The 20,090-nt window shown below is 41.4% G+C and overlaps 2 protein-coding genes and 1 pseudogene across 4 annotated transcripts; 1 reads left to right on the plus strand and 2 right to left on the minus strand.

Annotated features, from left to right (window-relative positions):
- Nucleotides 1-1,764: 1,764 nt before the first annotated feature.
- LOC147874289 (uncharacterized) lies at nucleotides 1,765-6,653 on the minus strand. Of its 2 annotated transcripts, XM_087346863.1 has the most exons (3): nucleotides 6,582-6,653; nucleotides 4,271-4,520; nucleotides 1,765-2,403 (listed from the first exon to the last, which is right to left on the minus strand). In XM_087346863.1, exon 3 carries the CDS (start codon nucleotides 2,333-2,335, stop codon nucleotides 1,907-1,909), a length of 429 nt encoding a protein of 142 aa, XP_087202989.1. In that variant the 5' UTR covers nucleotides 2,336-2,403; nucleotides 4,271-4,520; nucleotides 6,582-6,653; the 3' UTR covers nucleotides 1,765-1,906. The 2 variants fall into 2 exon arrangements, with proteins under 2 accessions (XP_087202989.1, XP_087202988.1); XM_087346862.1 differs by lacking the exon at nucleotides 6,582-6,653 and having other exon boundaries at nucleotides 4,271-6,150.
- LOC147874290 (peroxisomal multifunctional enzyme type 2-like) lies at nucleotides 6,629-17,523 on the plus strand (annotated as a pseudogene). Its single transcript, XR_015534627.1, has 15 exons — nucleotides 6,629-6,706; nucleotides 7,229-7,366; nucleotides 7,594-7,743; nucleotides 8,217-8,361; nucleotides 8,813-8,940; nucleotides 9,169-9,285; nucleotides 9,680-9,879; nucleotides 10,313-10,373; nucleotides 10,447-10,610; nucleotides 11,924-12,047; nucleotides 12,226-12,398; nucleotides 12,801-12,977; nucleotides 13,687-13,848; nucleotides 16,300-16,441; nucleotides 17,318-17,523. The product of XR_015534627.1 is annotated as a peroxisomal multifunctional enzyme type 2-like (transcript).
- Nucleotides 15,699-18,677, minus strand: LOC147874291 (translocon-associated protein subunit beta-like). The gene is made up of 2 exons (XM_087346861.1): nucleotides 17,208-18,677; nucleotides 15,699-16,673 (listed from the first exon to the last, which is right to left on the minus strand). The coding sequence occupies exons 1-2, from the start codon at nucleotides 17,778-17,780 to the stop codon at nucleotides 16,587-16,589; spliced, it is 660 nt and encodes a 219-aa protein (XP_087202987.1). The 5' UTR covers nucleotides 17,781-18,677; the 3' UTR covers nucleotides 15,699-16,586.
- Between the last annotated feature and the right edge of the window lie 1,413 nt (nucleotides 18,678-20,090).

Consider the following 20,090-nt stretch of genomic DNA (forward strand, 5'->3'; position numbering starts at 1 on the left):
GAACGATCTATCCAATTTTTTAGCGGGCAGAAATCGGGAAGGTAAAGCATACAAAACCAAACCCGTTTCTGCCCTCTTTTTATTTCTAGAACTTAATACTACCGTAAGAATCCGCTGGGTCTCGAACTGCCGACGTCGTCCTCCTACGTAACCCATTCGGCTACGAAGCGTGTGGTAGATTAGGATTCTGGATCGACCTGTTATTCCGATGCCCTTCTCCCGCTGAATACGTAGTTTATTGGGTTCGTTACTAGAATTCGTTGTGGCCAAGTTCGCAGAGAGAGAGAGAGAAAAAGGAAGACAGAAGTGGGTAAAAATTGTTGCGTGATTGTAGTCTTTGGGTTTATGTAAAGAAATTCTCAGACACCAACTCCCGGTTAATGAGATGGTCTCTCAGATTAGCGGAGTTCGATTTCCACCCAGGATAGTCTATCCAGCATGTAGACGCCCTAAGTCGACACATCGCGACCCTCGAAAACAACCCCTTGAGTCGGGAAGACATGGCTACAGCAGCAGAGCGACAGTTTTCGTCAGCGTCTGTAGAAATAACTTTGACAAAGGTCAGTTCTACCTTGACAAAAATGGCTAGAAACTGACCGACGTTTCAGAGGTGCTTACTTCCTGCATCATTGGGCAATCATCGCCCTGATGATGGTAGGTAATAAGCACCTCTGAAACGTCGGCCAGTTTCTACTAGATTACTTGCCGCTGTGAGAAGCTGAAATCTCACTTACAGCAAGGATGTTTCTGGCAAAGTGACAACTTGCAAGATCAAGAAAGAGATGGGGGATACCATTGAGGTACGTGGACTGGATCCGTGTGGCTTGGCACTAGGACAGACGGAGGATTCTGTTGATCCTCGGGGTTCTGTTAAAGGCCTGCTTCGTGTTCGGCAGGTCCCGGGTTAAAATCTCGGCTCAGAGCCCGGCTATCTCAGCCCCTTCAGGCAAATTCCGGAATGGTACCGTAAATTAGGCCACGACCGCTTCCTTCCACATCCTTTCTAATTCATTATTCATTGTCTTCCTCTCATTCGACGCTGTGTAATCCGTTGAATTGTAAAAAGATAATCACGTGTACGCGTCTCACGCACGGCTCTGCCTGATTTCCGCTGGCCGTGACCTAAGTAATTGGTTCACGCGGCGATTTCTTGCTTCAGGCAGGATCCGGTACGAGAGCTCGTGGCAGAATTTCCTGAAGAGGACGTCTGCATTTTATGGCTGTCGACACGATCACTGTGATGGAAAAGTTCTCTTATCACGGAATGTTAAACTGCAGGTTGTGTCTCAAATATTTTTAGATGCATTTAACTCTTTGAAGCACAGTGGTAACTATATGTACCACCTGCAGTTATATTTATGGGGTCTTCTTAAGGTACAATTTGGCTGCACGCGATAGAGACGGACTCATCGCAGCTTCCCGCCACTCACTTTTGAGGTGACGACCGAGACATGCGGCAAAGTGTTTGTTTTGTTGAGACGCGTGCACATATTCTGTGAAAAATGAGTATAAAAATGCTTCTAAAAAGGTTACTCGAAGAAGAAGAAGAAGAAGAAGATGTGTTGCTGTGTTATTTGTTGCGAAAGAAAGAAAGAAAGAAAGAAAACCTACGAGTTCAATATTCAAAACCAGACGCGAAGAAGGATCTTTCTGTCTGTTAATAAAGAATCATTTATCATTAGAAGAAGAAAGTTTCAGGAGTTATTTCAGATTGAATCAAAAGCAGTTTGGTTACGCACTGAGTTTAATAGGAAAAACATACAAACAACAAAAACTGTCGATCACGTTACGGTTAAGTTTCTTATATTGTATTATTACTAATTATGTCACAAATGTAATGACAATTGTCTTCATTCTGTGATGTTGGTTGGTTCGGGGGTCGAGGCAGTTCTTATAGGAGAATACCTCAGATGAACTTGGGTTGGACATCCCATGTTGCTCCTCGCATATCCATCTGAATCACTTCATAGTGACTTAAAATGTTAGCTTGTATTTTCAAACGTGGAGCCTTTACGTGGTTCCCAAATGAAGCAATTTCGTCTTCAATTTCTGTATCAGTGTTGGCACTTAACTGTTGCACGAGATTATCAAGAATATCATCATGATTGTTGTTGCGTCTTTTTCGTCGTGGAGGCTGTGGTACAGAGGACTGCGATGCTTCATCTGGACAACCTTCGCTGTTTTCAGTCCGAGTCTCAAACTGTGCGTTTGCCGCTGAATCTGACTCAACATTAGATGCAGTAGGTCTTTCTGTTGAAACCGGTTCTAAGAATTGGAGTCTCTTGAAAAAATCCCACTTAGAATTTTTCGGTGGTGCAGCTGATCCGGTTGACATTTTTCTTTTGCGTTTAAATCGATTGTATGAATCCCGTATATACTTCCAGCGTTTTCTACAGTCTCCATCTGAAATGAGAAAATACGCCCATTTTCGTGTGCGTGTTCTTTGTGTACGATATCACTTATTGAGTGATTGACAATTTTTTCCCTTCAGATTTATGGCGACTGGCGAAAGTTACGCTTCACTATCGTTTGCTTACCGTATATCAGCGCGTCATATTTCACCAATCGTGAAAGAGGTTCTTAGGTGTCTAAGAAACAAGTTGGTACCTCAACTCATGCCTGAACCTACGCAACGAGAGTTTCAACGCATTTCAAACGAATTTTGGATAAAATTGAATTTTCCGAACGCCGTTGGAGCCAATCTCTTTCAACTACAAAGCTTTCTTTTCTATCGTTCTTTTAGCCATCGTGGACGCTAATTACAAGTTTATTGCGGTCGACGTCGGTGCATATGGCAAAGAAGGTGATTATTGGAAATAACTTTAATCTTCCGGGTCCTGAGTGCCTTCCGGGAACCATTTCTAACTTTCAGGCGAAGCATCGGGTCTCGACGCGTATCTGATGAAGTTGCAAAGAATGACGTAACTGAACAGACATTCAATTATCGCCTTTGTCGTGCCGGAAGGGTATCGGAAAATGCATTTGGGTTGATTTGCCAAGTATTTTGAGTGTTTTATACACACATAAACATTTTGCCGGAGACATGTGATGATTTGATATTAGTCGCCTGTTACGCGATGGATTCCTAGTAAAAATCTGGAAAAACTTTCTATCACTTCAGTAATGACGTGGAAACAACGCCACCAAACACGCACTCCTTATCTCGAGCAGGAGGCGAGATAAGAGAAGAGTTGAGAAAATATCTCATGTCAGACGCTGGTGCAGTTTCTAGGGAAGTAGATCGCAAAAACCTGGTAATAATCCATTCATTGCATGACGTGTTTAAGTCTAGAAGACGTTATATTGTATTATAAAAACGCAAACAACTAACCACTTTTGTCTAATTAGTCGAGCTTCGGGATTTAGAGGGTTAAGTCTGGCATTTATGAAAGCGACAGTGAACTTATGAGTCCTGCAAATTTCGTGACTGTCAGGCATCGAGCAGGACCCCGTTCCTTGGCGTATAAAAATGTATTCTGTGAAAGTTAAGTTGCCACCACGCCCCGCAGTAAAGCTGACAACCGATTTCAGACTACGTTGCCGATAACTGGGTTACACCGAACGCCTATTGATTGCAGCATCCTTGGCGATGTAAAAGTCTGACCAGAACGAGCTGCATGGAGCAGAGTCCATCTTCAGCCCTCGGTCGGTCGGCTAGTCAAATTCTGAACGAAATTCTTATCTCCTTATAACGCAGTTTCCTCCTCGCTCTTGTCACTTCATCCGTCTCGGGTCCAGATATTACCCTCAGCGCTCTCTTCTCAGACACCCCGAGTCTGTGTTTTCGCTTGAAGTGAAAGACCGGGTTTCACACCCATACAAAACAGTAGGAAACATTCGTTGTTAGAGAGGAGACGGGAAACAGAAGATTGTGAACTGCGGGCGGGAGAATGTGAAGGTGCGTCGTGCAGTTGTAATACGCTTGGAAGTGCCTGAGGTAAAGTTGGTAATCGGCTTCCTCAGACGTTGGTAGTATTTCGTAGGATTGGCGGGCAGATTGAAATAGCTGAAGATTGTCAGTTTGTAGATAATAATATGAAGAGTTTTATTCAGTCTCAAGACAAGATCAAGTTCACGCGCCCTGGGACCATGAAGTTTATGTATAATATCGAAGAAGGTGGCGTGATGTCATTCTCTTTATGAGTGCGACCTCACACGTGATCTCGTTACAGGCGATGACATCGTAAGGAAACTGTTATCACAGGAGGCGTTGTGAGCTGTGAGGGCGCTCTCATATTACATCTGCTTAATCTCAATACGTGGAACTTACACAGTGTCTGAATTTAATTCGGATGGAGTTCGGACCTCAGCTTCTGGGGAATGCGGTGATGATCCTTCGCGGAAGTGTAGGCAACTGTCAGTTGCTCGAGAGACGTGCTAATTCCTTTCTTGTAGCTCCTGAGAAATGCCGCCAGTCGTTTTTCTGGGTCTCTCCGACTGTCGGTTGTTTCCATGGAGACGGTTCCCTGACCTTGACCGCTATTTGTGATCTGGCCTTCGGCGTTGTGCGAGGGCTGGGCCTGCCAAAGAATTACGGAATGTTGGTCGTTCGCTTAATAACTCGCCCTGCTCGATTAATCCAGACCCGGGGACTAACAGGAATCTTTACTCGAATTTACCGCGGGCCGGCGAGGGAAGTAGGTTGTGTGGATAAAGCTGGCTCAGGAGGAGAATTCCCCGCGTAGCGAACTTTCGGGTTGCTGCCCTCAACAGCGCTGAACGGATTTTGATGAAACTGAACGCGAACTGGCGTCGGTAGGCATCGCTTCGGGAAATTCTCCGCTCCACATTTAGCTCATCTCTGGTTTTCAGAGTTCACTTGGCAAATGTTCACATTCGCTGGCTTCATATTTTAGGGTAACAAGTTTGAATCCACGAAGTCATTGTCATTATCGGAGATAGAATTGAAGTTGCTCAAAATCTGCCACCACGCGAGATCCGACATACAGACAATTGTCTCAGTTCCTTGCCCACGTAAAACCGACGTTTCGGGAACAAACCCTGAAGATGGGGACAGAGTTTGTTCCCGAAACGTCGGTTTACTACGGTAACCAGTTGATTATGTGTAATAAAATTGTTTGTATCTTGTGAATCACACAAAACATCATAGTTGAATGGTTAGTACTCCTGCTACATGTTTGGCAGGTCCTGGGTTCAGATCTTGGCCTGCAGACTGGCTATCGTGACGAAGGCTTGTTGTGGTTTTCCTCAGTCCCTCCAGAAAATGCTTGGATAGTTCCTTAAATTAGGCCATGATCACTTCTGTCCACATGTTTTCCAATTCTCTGTTTACTATCATCCTCTCACTCGACATTATAAAGTCTCAGCTAGTGACAGCATCGTTAAATAAAGTATAAATAAATTGTGAGTCACATGAAGATGGCTGCCTTCTGGGTTGTAGCATTACAACACAGAAAACGAGTCATATTCGTACTCGCCACTGTGAGAACCTCAATTCTTACTGTGACTCGCATGCTTTTGTTATGCTGTAACTTTGTGTGCCTGAAACTCGGGACTGTCAGTGTGATGGTATGAGATAAGAAATTCATGAACATGTGTCTGCACGACCTTGAATTTTAAGACATCCCATCTTACTAGTGACATCTTATAAATTGATCTGAAGTTGTCACTGACATGAAATCCCACAGTCTTGGACTGGGGACATTAAAATATCATAGTAATTTATAAAAAATACATTTAACACTGCTTTAGCTTTATTCAGCTTTCAGTATCACATTTAATTTTCATTGTTGCAATTTGCATGCTCTTTCCTAATGTTCTTCAGTAAGACACATCCTAGTTGCTGATTTAACTTCCTTGTGTAGAGCAGATGCTCATGGGAAAAGAGTGTGAAGATGACAGCGTTGTGGGATATTGCGCAGTGTAGTGTAATATAAATTGACACCATTATTAGGCGATCTCTCTGGTGATGAAGGCAGTAAGCATATTCCCCTTGTTACTTCATGCTTTTAAGTTAGTCATGTTTCTTTTCTGTATTAATAACATAGGCAGGAAAACTGTGACATGAGTTAAGAAAAATAAAAGCAGTAAGTACAGTTTCTATGGGATATTATGATACAGTGTATAAAATGTGAAAGTAGGGCAAGGAAATATCTCAATTTGGGAACTCTACATTCAGACAGGTAAAATGCCATTTGTTGCTTTCGAACATTTTCGCTAGATCTACTGATACTATTGGTAGCACTGCATTAATCTAAATATATCGATATGGGAAAGAATGACTAGCGAAATTGCGTCGATCACTTTCGTAACCTGTTTTGAAGTACAGTACATATTTCTTGTACAGAGGTTTTGCAGTTATGTCAGACAGCAGACTGGCCGTATCTGATGCGAAGGTCTGAAAAAACAAGCACACAAACTGTGATGAACTCGTGGTAGTGGATTGTGTCTTGGAGTCTACGACTAGACAGCTGCGGATTTATCGTACGTAGTAAGATTTAGCAATTTGTGCGTTGTATTATAATTTTAACGGTTACATTATTTCTTGACGATGACTTCGCAGTTATACACACGAAAGTAAACAAGGTACGAAGTACTGGTTAATCTTGCACTTGTACTACCTTATCCGTGTGTTTGGTCACGTAACTTCGTCTTGTTTCAGGTTCGGACTTCTGTAGGGCCCTATTAAGCATGACAGATCTGCGATTCGATGGCCGAGTGGTTGTAGTTACAGGAGCTGGTGCAGGTGATTATCGTACACGAAAATAATGTTTGTGCCTGATCGCTTTTCTAGTATGCAAGACTTTCTTTCGGAAATATTTAATTCTTGTCGAAATTATTTTAGGTTATCGTTCTTGTCTTCGCGGTTTCAGCTTCATTAATGACTATATTGTACAAAAAAAATATAGTTCTTTCCCTCATTTGTTAAGACAAAAATATGAAATTGAAGGGTGTGGGCTGCTACAACAGTATGTTTCCAGTTTTAATTGTACCAGTTTGTGTGTGTCCATTTCCATGGATAAAAGTTGTCATGATAATATTAAAGTATGATGAGACTCCACATGCCATGTGATGTGTGCACTGCAGAGGTGAGTTAATACCCTTCTCTTTTATCATTTGTCTGTTTCCATTGTCTCATAATCGTATTAATCATGGCATTTGCTTACAACTTCTTGCAATGAACAGTTCTGTGTGTCGTTTCACCCACTTATCATTTCTTGTGTGCCAGTTCCTCATAATTCTGACCAGCCATGACTTTATGTTTCAGGCCTGGGTAAAGCATATGCCCTGCTGTTTGCGGAGCGTGGAGCATCAGTTGTGGTGAATGACCTTGGTGGTGGTCGCCATGGCGATGGGAAGAGTAGCAGTGCAGCAGACAGTGTTGTAGAAGAGATCCGGCACAAAGGTGGGTTTAGTGCATTATGATGCTTGTTGGCTGCTACTGCATTTGCATGTAAGTTTCTTCTTTGTCCTCTCACCTCTTCTCTTTCTCCTTCCTTCTTACAAACTGCTTCCTTGTGTCCCCCTCTACCACCTCCGTCTGATTCCCTTTCCTTTCCAACTTCTGTTTTACGGTGAAGTCGCAGCACCGCGGGATTGCATTTGTATCGTAGATTGTTTTGTTTCTGGTAGGTGGCAAGGCTGTAGCCAACTATGATTCTGTGGTGAATGGAGAGAAGATTATATAGACGGCTCTGGAAGAGTTTGGACGAGTAGATGTGGTAGTGAACAATGCTGGGATCCTGGACAAGTCATTCTCCAGGATTAGTGACGCAGACTGGAGTATGTTTGAGATTAAATCTTATTCTTGGCCATAATATCAGATTGTGGGGTACTTTCAGTGTATTTGGACTGCTACAGTCAGTCAGTCAGAAAACTAAGAGCGCCAGTGACTGGATATTATGTAGCTGTCCCAGGGGCCATTTTACCTTAAAGTCTGATAGTTCAGTGAAATTGGAATATCATTTTTCTGCAGAGACTAATTCTGAAAGAGTTAAAATTCACAAGCGTCTATTCTCATTGTGGTTCTGACCAGTTTCAAGAGACTGTCCATGGCATTTGCCTAGAGAGGCTGAGGAAAACCTTGACAAATACTGTCTGCTATGCCGAGCTGTTTTGTCTGTTGTTGATTTTGTATAGGAGGCCAAAAGAAAAGGGAATATGGTAGATTTCTTGAGTTCAGGGATGGTTTTGCATGCTTTTTTGTCTAGTTACTAGTGCTGTTGAGGTTTAATGATCATTTGTTACTGTTGCAGGCTTAATTCAGGACGTACACCTAACAGGTGCTTTGAAGGCAACTCGAGCCGCGTGGCCTCACTTCCGTAAACAAAAGTATGGACGTGTCATTGTGACATCCTCCAATTCTGGTCTATATGGGAACTTTGGGCAGGCAAACTACAGGTCGGTGTTAGTGACACTTTAGTATATTTATCTTTCATAGGATTGATCATTTGTATAATGTGTGCGTGATATCTTGGACATTAATCTGTTCTGCTTTGAATATCTTTGGGATTTAAAAGTATTAATTACAATACACCCCTCCCCCCGCCTATGAAATATTGATTTAACATTCTGGTTATTTATAAAAATAAAAGTTTGTCTTTGGTTGCCAGAAATGGTAGAAACTGTTTTCCCCCACAGTTCCTCAAGACAGATGCTGGGTTAGTGTGTTATATAACCGAGGGTCACTTCTACATCCTCTCCAGTTCGTCATTCACTGTCGCTCTTCCTTTCAGGACTGTGTAATTCGTGCGGCTGAAAAGTTGTTCTCAAATAAGAAAGTTGGTGTGAGTGATGGCCGCTTTATGCATTTCTTGGGAGGAGTCCATGTATGTTTTTTTTATGGTTGCAGTGCTGCCAAGATGGGGCTGGTTGGTCTGAACAATACGTTAGCGATAGAGGGCAGGAAGGACAACATCCACTGCAATGTGATTGTGCCAACTGCGGCATCCCGGCTTACTGAAGACATCCTGCCACCTGGTGGGTGCTGCTGATACTAAAGCCTGACAGTGTGTCACTTCTGTTTACAATAAATGAACATCAAAGTGATGCAAACAGTGCATTTTGGAAGTATATTCACCCTTTTGTCATATTATCAGTTGTAATAAATAGTTCATGTTTTGGAGATCTGTTATCAGCAGTTTTTAATATTGTCTCATGATTATAAACACTAATGTGATACTGATAAGTCACTTGTTTGTTGCACAGATTTCTTTGCGCAGCTGCGCCCAGAGCTGATTGCGCCAGTCGTCACGTGGCTGTGTCACGAATCCTGTGAGGAGACTGGCTCCATCATCGAGTCTGCTGCTGGCTGGGCAGGAAAATGTAAGTGTCAGTGGCACCCCTGTTCGGAATATGCTCGATGCCTGTAACGACACCACTGGTTCTGAGTCATGTGATGCCGTCCAAAACAGGACTGCATTTCATTAGGGTCATGAAGGTTGGGTCTGTTGTTGCTCTTTCAGTGAAATGCAGAAATGATTTTTTCACTGCAAATCACAATCGTAGATAAGTCGCAGAATCTGCATGTGGACTTCCATAGATGTGTCAACAGCGGTAGAATGACCGGATTCATGTTTCAAGGGTCCTGATTTCAGTGAAACAGCTTGGAATAGCCATGAAGCGCAGTAATGATAGACAAGCAGAGAACCGTTTACCTCCCGTGCTGAGTGTCGGCAGAACTTTCCATGAGGATGCGTTCTTGTCTGACAACCTTCAGGTTATCTGGTGCGTTCACCGGGCGGCCTGCTGCGTGCACAGATGAATGAGCTGGTGACGCCAGAGGCTGTTCGTGAGAACTGGGGCAAGGTGACAGATATGTCTGCTGCCGTTAAATTGGAGTCCATCCAGGAGGCATCTGGTACCCTGATGACCGTTCTGGAGCAGATGAAGTCGAACTCTGGGCTTTCTTCTGATGGCGTGAGTTATGACTCGATGTAGTTTTTTGCATATGCTTTCAGATAGTAATTCTTCAAGTTACCCCTGTGTCTAAGCACCATCCAGTGGAGGTGTATAGAGGGAGTGTAGTATAAGACGTATGAATGAGCAGAATTAATTTTGTTTATTGTGTACAGGATTTTAGCCCGTCGCCATAATTGTAGTACGTGGTTTACGTTACTTCAGTTGTGTGTTTCTTGCGTATGGTGTTGGAAGAAGCTGACTGCTTCATTGTGGCTTACGCCACTGGAGGTCCAGTATTTTGTTAAATGAGGTGTACATTAGTTTTGGCAATGGCTGGTGCTGCCATCCAAGTATTGATGGTGGCTAATGTTTGTGCAGACTTGAACTTCTTTTGTCTTTTTGATGACACTTATTCTGTGAACATGGTTTAAGGTCCCGATTTCCTTTCCAGAAGAGTGTTGTGACAAAGTTCCAATACACTCCTCGTGACCTGATCCTGTATGCACTGGGAGGTGAGTAATGTGCCATTATGTGCGTGTGTTTGTGACAGTGTGACAGACAAGTAATGTGTTTGTTTTATTGCAGTTGGTAGCACTGTGACCAACCCAAGTGACCTGAGATTCCTGTATGAAGGCCACGCAGACTTCTCTGCATTGCCGACGTTCCTCGTGTTGCAAGGCGTGTCTGCCGTGATGGAGTCTAGTGTTACTGCTGAGGTGTTCAGTGGCAGGGATTTCAATCCTGCCAGGGTAAGTGAGGTTATGTCTTGATAAGCAGACTCTTTTGAGGATAACCGCAAGGTTCAGCATCGGTCATTTCGAAGCCTGCCTTCGGATGCAACCCTGAGCCACCTCACAATCTTCTTGCTGTGTTTTCATCTCTGTATGTGCATTTCTTGCCTTCGCAGCTGAACATGTCCATATATCTTAACGCAAGGCACATTTTACTGCCTGTGCTTTGTCTATTACGAATATAATAGCCAGTCTCCATCGCACTTGACTTGTTTAGTTCACTGTACATGCAGTGAGGAAGAAATTAAAAGTCTGCTGGTCCTCATGGAATGAAAGCAGATCCAGCTTCTGCAAAAATAATACTGCAGTGAGTTGTTTTTCTGTTCAGTGCAACGGAGGATCATTCAGGTCGTATTCTATGCTAGTGAAGTTGTAATTGAGCAGTGTGGTGTGGACTCGGGGAATGCTTGCTATCATTGAGTCCAAAATGTTTTGTCCTCTCATCTCACATCAAGAAAACTAAAGATACAAAAGTTGTGCTGTATGGGTGTTAAACTTGGTCTCCCACTTTGAGGGAGGAACATAGATTGAGGGTCTTTGAGAACAGAGTGTTTAGGATATTTCGACCTAAGAGGCAGGAAGAAAATTGCATTATGAGCTTCACGGACTGTACCCCTCACTTGATACTGTTAGGGCGATTAAATCGAGGAGGATAAGACGGGCGGGACATGCGGAACGCATTGTGGAGGGGTGGGGTGTTTACAAGATATTGGTTAGAAGGCCTGAAGGGAGGAGATTGTGGGTGAGACATTGGCGTAGGTGGGATGGCGTTAAGATGGATTTTTGGGAGATAGAAATCTATGGAGCAAACTGGATGCAGCTGGCTCAGGTTAGTCTTATGGCAGGCTTTTGTGAACTCAGTGATGAACCTTTGGCTTCTATAAAGAAAGTGTTCTATTTTTTGAGAAGCCAAGTATACAGTCAGTTTTTCAAAGAATATCCTGCACCATAGAGAGAGTGAGGATAGAATTCACACTGATTCAGTGAGCTGCACAGAGTGTAGATGCTTCCCACTGGCATGCCACTCGGTCATGTAAACAAATGACAGTATTCAGTTGTTTTTGCAGATATATCATAAAGTATTTCTTTCTTTCTTTCCACTAAATGGATTCGAGAAGTTCTGCTAACTTAAAGATAGTTCAGTGGTTTCGACGTAGAGACTGATTGGATTATGAACCTTAGGGTTGCTGATGAGGCACAAAGGAATGAGAAACGATTGAGTACATAATTGGAGTTGACTGAGGAGGATCGTGTTGCTGCTATGTTGCCAGATGTTGCATGGTGAGCAGTACTTGGAGGTTCTGCATCCCATCAACAGTGAAGGGACTCTTGAGGTGCACTGCAAGGTGGTGGATATGTTGGACAAGGGATCTGGGACTGTTGTGCTGGTGGAAGGTGAGATAAAATTGTGCAGTATGATCATTCCATTTGTAACTTCTGTCAACTTGGTTCGTGCAGTTGTAACGTGTCTCTTTTTCATTGATCTGTCTAGGCTAGGGGGAATATAAGTGGTTTAAAAGTCTAGTCTTCAAGGTGATACAAATTCAGTTGCTGTCTGTTGTCATTATTGCAGTGGAGACATTTGATGAAAGTGGTGAGAAGGTGGCACAGTCCCTGCTGACAACATTTGCTGTTGGAATGAAGGGTGTTACAGACAAGCGTACTTCACCCTATGATGTGCCAACAGCAGAACCACCAAAGCGGATTCCTGATTTGTCTGTTGAGCAACGCACGTCTCTTGATCAGGTCAGAATAGAGGGAAGCATGTGTTACGTGTGAGGCTCTTTGGTTATTTTTCTTTGAGGGGGGGGGGGGGGGGGAGTGAATGTAACTTTTCTTATTCTGTGTATGTATTTTTAGTTTCTTCTGTCAGTAGTACTAACGTGTGAAATATGGAGAAGAAGGACAATCTAATTAAGATCTTGACATATTTGTGGTGATAGAGCTTTGTAAAATGTGCATCCTTAAGATTATTTGATGTAGACTGAAAATGCTGACTGCTTTGAATCTGCACTTATTGCTGTGTGTGAAAATTATGACTAATGAAACACTGCAGCTAAGTCTGTAGAATTTAGTATGCAGAGAGATCATAAACACACCTACAAATTAATTGTCAATGTTTCTTCACTTCAACATTATTTCCTGCAGGCTGCACTCTACCGACTGTCTGGAGACCGCAACCCACTTCACATTGACCCGAATGTGGCTGCATTTGGTGGATTTGATCGGCCCATCCTGCACGGTCTGTGTTCGCTGGGCTTCTCAGCCCGCCATGTCCTACAGCAGTATGCGGATAATGATCCAACCAAATTCAAAGCCATAAAGGTGTGTAATAGAAACATCTCTTTTTGGGGCTTTCCTATTTTCACATTCTCATGATAACATTCCAGCACCCTCTTTCTGTTGTTCTATGGATTGTTTGTGTTCACAGCATTTTTCACTTGCCTCTTCCGTGTCTGATGTACAGTTCAGTTGATGTCAGTCATTGTACTTTCTTATTCTTTCCACATGCTTTCCTATTTTCTCGCATCCCTGTTGGAATACTTCATAACCGTGACTCCCATTCACAGTGGATACGTTAAGGGATATTCATGTGAAGCATGGTGCAATGGTGTGGCTTGATAGTAGATTTCTAAGTTGTAATTCCGGAGGACTGTTCATAACATTTTACCATTTCAGTCTCTTCTTTTTAATTTTATCATCTTGTTGCTTTGTAAGTTCTTTGTACTTTTTTTCCATCAGAGAGATTGTTAAATATGATGTTATTTCATGAATGTGTTTCATTTTCAGAGGTTATATAGCATCAGATAGAATGAGAGAATTTGGAAAGGGGCAGTAATATTAATTTTCATGTTACTATGCTGGAAGTTCTTTGGAGGGACTGAGGAGAACTCTGATTAGCCTGAGAAGGATAGTCAGAAACTGGACTGAGATGCAACCTGATATCCCCATTAATATGGTTTAGATCGTTGCACTACACAGGCCATCAGAGTGTGAGGGTATGAAGAAAATGATGACTGTCACTGGTTTACAGGCTCGGTTCAGCAAGCCGGTTATCCCTGGGCAGACACTACAGACTGACATGTGGCAACAGGGGAACCGTATCCACTTTCAGACCAAGGTGAAAGAGACGGGGAGCGTGGTGATATCTGGCGCATATGTCGATCTCACCGAGGCATCCGTCCCGCAGCACAAGGTACGTTTTTGTGGCTGACTGATGGGCCAAGATCATCTTTGATGATGGTTGTTCTGCTGGTGAGAAATTTCGTTGCTGCTGGCCTTTCATCACGTTCACATAATTCTGCCCTTATGCTCTGTCATGAGCTGGTTGAGTCCTATCTATCTCTTCACATCATATTTCTCTAAGGTGCATTTTAGTAATGTCTGTGTGTGTGTGTAGATCTCCCAAGTACTGTTTTCCTTTCAGCTTTTCCAATGAAATTTTTGTGTCAAATTTCATGTCTACGCAGTGGAAATAAAAAGTCACACATATTGCAGGTTCCTCACAGAAAAATGCAATTTGATTATGCAGTACACTGCTACTAAACAAGACGAAGTATTTGAGCTGTGTTGTTTGCATGTAAAGCTTACTTAATATAAATGTACATTTTGATGTAAATTCTGTAATTGTGTGTTGGAGAATGTTTAATTTAGTGTGGGTTTAATGAGCCAAATATAAGATTTAATTCTGGAGTTTTAGTAAAATGATAAGAAAGCTCTGATGGGCAGGGCATACAGCATGCATGAGCAAGACATGAAATGAGTACAGAATTTTGTGTGGAAAACCTGAGGGAAGAGATGGCTTCAGAGACCAACTCATAGATGGGAGTGTAATATTAAAATGGATCTTTAAAATACTGGGTGTTAGGTTGTGGATTGTGTTCAAGTGGTTCAAGATAAGTCCATGAGGCAGGCCTGAGCTGTGTGGTGTTTGTTCCTACAGATTGCAAGTTGTGTTTATAATCGATATAAAGTGTAACTGATATTCTGTTATCTTGTGATAACCTGCATTGTTCAGCCTAGCAATTTCTTACTCTCAGTGACAAGGTTATGTTTCCTTTTTGTTAAGATCCCAAACATTACAGCATTGCTAGTATCACATCTTCAGTAAGATCCATTTTAACCCTTTAAAGCTGAGTTGTAACTGTATGTACCACCTGCTGTAACAGTCATTATCTCTGCATTTTGCCCACAGAATATATAATGTGGGTTTTATATTGATCTCAGAATAAACAGTAATTTATTTCTCTAAGCAGCATTAACTAGTTTAGTGTTGTTGTGGAGACGTGTTGTGTTTTCTTTGAGGTAACAATGTATTGATAGAATATTATGCACCTTCACTGTGGCTGAAGGGGTTAATTATTTTCTTTAATTTCCTAGTTGGTCTTCAGAGGTTACTCAAAAGCTCTATGGAATTTCTTTGTTTTCTCTTTCCTAGTTACATTTCCAGCTTATGGTAAATATCTGCAAATCAATTTCTCAGGATATTTGCATCTTCAGTGGGCAAAGTGAGGAAGAAACTTCACGATTTGTACAGTTCACTTAGTGCTTTGTGAATAGTGAACTGTGGGAGACAAAGAGAAGTTGTCACATGAATACATTGTTTCACTACACTTGTTTATGTAAAATGTCATTAGGTCAGAAATTGGCTTAGACTTGGAAAAAAATTTTGGCATGAAGCTGGGGGTGGAGCCGAGTCATGATATGGCCATTTGTGTGTGTTTTGTGTAACAGAATAATGAACCTTTGTTTTGTAAAAGCAGTAAGTTTTTTGACTAGCTGAGTCACTGTCAAGGAGGCAGGAAAGACTTTGCACTTTAGCCTACATGTAAGGTTGTCTTGATAACATGTACAGTACAGTACAGTACAGTAGCTGTGTTCAAGGTCATGGAAGAAACACAAGTGAGTAGCTCTGATGTATGCTGGTTGCATCAGTCAGTCACTATGCCTGCTGTGATGAGGTCCACCAAGGTGAGGGAAGTGAAAACTGGAATTTGTAGTTCAGAGGCACATCTCATGTCCTGACATAGAATGAAAATATGAACATTGTTTTGCATTTGTTTTTAAGCTAAAAATATAGTATTCATAAATATTTAACACGTTCAGGAAGTACTCATTATTGATTACAGAGTGTGTAACCATCGAAACTACTCTCAGTAATGCTAAAGATCAAATTACATCATATCCATATTTTTCCACTTTTGTATGGTTGTAAAATATGGTTTCTTTCTTTGTGTGAAGAACCTAAATTGTGTTTGAAAACAACCAAATATTATTTGGGATCTTGAAGGATCAAATAAGTGGATTCTTAGGATAGTGAACTAAAGGACTAAATGTGTTGTTCATAAGATGAAAACACATAATGTATGCATAGTTTGGTGGGAATCCTGTTAAAAAAATTGGACATAAGTAAGACTGAGAATTTAAGGGGAGGATAATATTAAGCTGGATCTTAGACAAATACAGATGTGTTTGAACTGTGCCAAAGTGGCTTGGTCCTGCAGCTAGTGATACTGTTTGGTATTGGCAATGTTCGACCTTCGTTTTCTATCACCAGAGAGTTAACAGGTTCCTAGAGACATGCAGAAATGGTGTATGATGTTGGTGGCTTTGTAAACTGTAATGTGAGGTTGCATTGTTGGTGCAGGCATCCACATCAGCGCTGGATTCGGATGGTGTGTTTGACTTGCTGAAAAAGCGGGTTGCGGCAAACCCAGAGCGTGCCAAGAAGATCGGTGGTGTGTTCCAGTACAACATCACCAAAGATGGCAATACTGTTGCCACCTGGAGTATGTATCACACAGTTGTCATGGATTTACAGCACTTTTAGAGAGTAAATTTTATACAGACTAACTTAAAACTTTCATCTGTTAAACGTTTTGTCTGTGCGGTTAACTCTCCTACTTCATATCTGGCAGATCTTGGGTTTGTATCTCATTTGAGAGACAGGGTTTTCTTATCATAGTCACGGAAGGCAATGATGAGACCCTCGCCGGGTTCGCTCGTCACGGCCACTTGCAGCTGAAACGGAAAGACTTGTTATGCATTTCTGTTGCGTCCTACAGGAGCAGTGTGTGACGATGTTAACAGAAACCCAAAAAACAAAACAAGAGATAAACTTAGGAATTTTACATGATTACAGGCTTTGTGGCATATGTATTTGTCAAGAAGTTCTGGAAAAATGAAATGTATGCAGAAATTTGATGGTGAAACCTGAGGAACACCACTTGGAAGACTTGTAAGAAGTTTGGAGATTAATATTCAATTTTAGCTTTGATGTTAGCTATATTCAGTCCTCAGTTCATTTTAATTATGAGCTTTGAATATCAGAGAAGCAGACAGAAACAAGTATGGTGTCCATAGATGGATTTTCCAAGTAATATTTAAATGTTTCAAAATGAAAATCATTTTATCAATCTGAAGAATTTGTGTTTTATGCTCATTATTTTACAATGGCTTCCTGTACATTCTAAATATATAATTTAGGACCAGCACAATGGAAATTACAAACATTTCTATAAATTTTGACCACGGTCCATGCAAGTGATAACTCACTTCAGAGGCATCCTCTGTTGGTCTGTAGTTGACTTCTGCAGCTGTGAAGTTGAAGTATCCATATTTCCTTGGTCTGACAACTACTACATGAGATACATTTGTCCCTGCAGGGATCCTGTCAATCTTGATGTTGAGCTGACCACCCACCAAAGTGAAGGCCTCTTTGTGAAAGCTACTGTCACTCAGCTTAACACCAAGAGCAGTACTTGTGCCAACATTATATAGTGTGTACTGCAAAGAATGTTGTGTGTTATAATCAAACAAGTTTATGAGGTATGTTGGTATTATATGGGTACTAAATACAATATTATCATGAGATGCTCCATATTCTTTGGCTTGTAACATAAACGGCCTATGATATGTAAAAATTTCTATTCTGCAAAAACAACCGGACGATAATTTTTCTGAAACAATATGACATCTAAATATCCCAGCTACTATGTCCATGTCTTCAACCAGATATCTATTCAGTATCTGTTTCGAAATTAGCAATCTGGCACCCGTTTCTTCCTCCTCATTACCATCTACATAAGCAGCTAGGGCTGCGAGAACAAAAATACTTATAAATTTCATTCTTTCAAGACTTTTAACGAAATATTAATTTATACACTCCCCAACGTGTTGTACGCACGAGTACTTCGAATCTTTCCCAACGGAATGGCACTTCTTTATCAAAACTTCCAACTCGTTGCCAACTCACAAGCAACAAAGCATGTAATTCGACTCCTACTGGCAATGACCGCACTTAAAAATTAGTTCCGGTTCCCTTCATTGTCACCAATTTAAAAGTTAATGACGATAAAATATACCGTTCCAGCCGTTGCCAATGTTAAAATGAAACTGTTTTGGCTTCACTGTTAAACACGGAAGTTTAGAAGTTCCATAGTTTGTAACATGCTTTGTAACTCAGAACTGTAGTTTGTTAATCGGCTGTACTTCGTATGCGATTATTTGGAATAATTATTAGGCACATATGGATGTGCTTTGTTATCGGTAATATAACGTAACTGTGTTGAGAATCATGTCGATGTCTCTGTCATCAGACCCGGAATTGGAAATGAAAGTTAAAAAAGGTTTGAAAACGTGTCAAACATGGATTGAGTTGTTTATGTTGAACTTATATACGTAACATTGCAAAGCACTGCCCCCGATGGTGGAGAAGAGGGTAGAAGTTACCAGACTGCATCATGAGTTGCAGGGACGTTGCTACGATGTGGAGTATGCCATTGGGTAAGGTTTAAAGGAAATTCTGTTCGTTCACTAGTATTCAAGAGGAACCTTGTTCCCAAGTGAATACTTTTCCACAGGCTTGTAGCAGCATCTTGCTCATTTCTAGTTGACATTTTGAATTATGTGAAGTGTAATTTCTTTATGTTACAAGGAAAGCTTATTATTTAATCAATTAACTTAGTGATTTTAGACCTTCATTCATTTGACATTTCTGCCTGGCAAAGGAATAAGATCCTGAGTCCTGACACAGAGTCGCCAAATATGGTGTGTGTGCATGTGTCTATCTATCTATATATATATATATATATGATTTGGAAGAAAAGTGAGAATCACAAGACCTTCCCAGAACTTTGTGTAGTTTTTTCAGCAGTTGTATTGTTCTCCAGGGCAGTGAAGTCTATGGAGGGGGCAGAGGATAACCTTGGTAACATACAGGAACTGCTGAAGAATGCGGTGTTCTTGCGACAGCAGATTAAGTATGAAGAAGCTCGCAGGTGAGTGTTATTGTGAATGTTGTGGACGTGATTTCTGTGGTCTGTCTGTGCCTTCTCTCAGGGTTCTTCCCATTTTATTCATATGTGAACTGAATGTAAGATGAGCAAATGTGTTTCAGTTGGAAAAGAATGTACTATAGCAAGTACAGAATGCTAAATTTGTGGGTTACCTGTGTTTTAGAATACATGAAGGAAATAGGGTTTGGGGAATTTGGGACACAAACTTGTTTTATAGCAACAGGAAGGAAGTCTGTCACTAGTGTAAATCCCCCATAAATAAATATCTCCTATGCGTAAGGAAAAAATGATCTGAATTGTTGTGTAGTACATGGACAAAACTATTCTGTGCAAATCCTCGTTTGGGAAGGAGTGATTCTACCAGTAAATTATAGCAGTGTTGTGTTAGCACTCCTGTTTCTCAAATGAATTACGTCCTATGCACAAGTCTCAGCAGGGGATTTGCTGTCCTGACTGAAGAGGGTTTTTTTTGTCAGTTTCCTCAGATCTTCCAGTTGAATCTGATCATAGTGTATCAGAATATGCCAGTTGATCCAGTGGTTTTTGAATGACTTATAAAGCAGTCTTATTAATTAAGTAAGCTGCATGTGTATGTCCATCTAGCCTGATTCAGTTACACAGCAGTTGACTGGTTTTTGTGAAATTTGGTGTGAATATCTACCATTTCAGTTCTCTTGATCTTCTGTTCATTTTAACTTTGTCATCTGCCATTACTGAATTGAGTTTTGAGGTTCTTATGATAGTGAATATGGAGGTGGCTGTCTTGCAGGTTGTTGCACCATTTAATGTAAAAATCAGTTTGTGCAACGTCGCAGGCAACCATCTTTGTAATGAGTTGTTTTGTAGGACACTAAATTAATTTTATTGCTCTGTGGATCACTGTTTCATTCACAGTAGTGTAGAATACCGGTCAGACAGTGTGTTAGTGATTTTTCACCTTGCTGTGATTCTTCATGTGTGTTAGAATTGTGTTTTGTTCTTGTGTGCTGATCCAAGAACATTTGGATTGGCATGCGCATATGCGCAACGCATGTGATTTATGTTGCATGTCTTGTCTGTGTAGGCTCCCCCACTAATGCTGTGACATGCCAGGTAATTGCTGCTTCCTGTTGTTTATTATGTTGGTAGTATATTATGGTAA

Source organism: Zootermopsis nevadensis, unplaced genomic scaffold, assembly GCF_977971745.1.
Source record: "Zootermopsis nevadensis isolate Lab colony 2312 unplaced genomic scaffold, Znev_1.0 Znev_ptg000010l, whole genome shotgun sequence".
NCBI classification, from domain to species: Eukaryota; Metazoa; Arthropoda; class Insecta; order Blattodea; family Termopsidae; genus Zootermopsis; species Zootermopsis nevadensis.

Coding starts and splice junctions, on each gene's coding strand:
- LOC147874289 (XM_087346863.1), bottom strand. CDS start 2,335: ATGTCAACCGGATCAGCTGCACCACCGAAAAATTCTAAGTGGGATTTT.
- LOC147874291 (XM_087346861.1), bottom strand. CDS start 17,780: ATGAAATTTATAAGTATTTTTGTTCTCGCAGCCCTAGCTGCTTATGTA. Junction 16,674..17,207: donor CAACAGAGGATGCCTCTGAA/GTGAGTTATCAC, acceptor TTTCCGTTTCAG/CTGCAAGTGGCCGTGACGAG.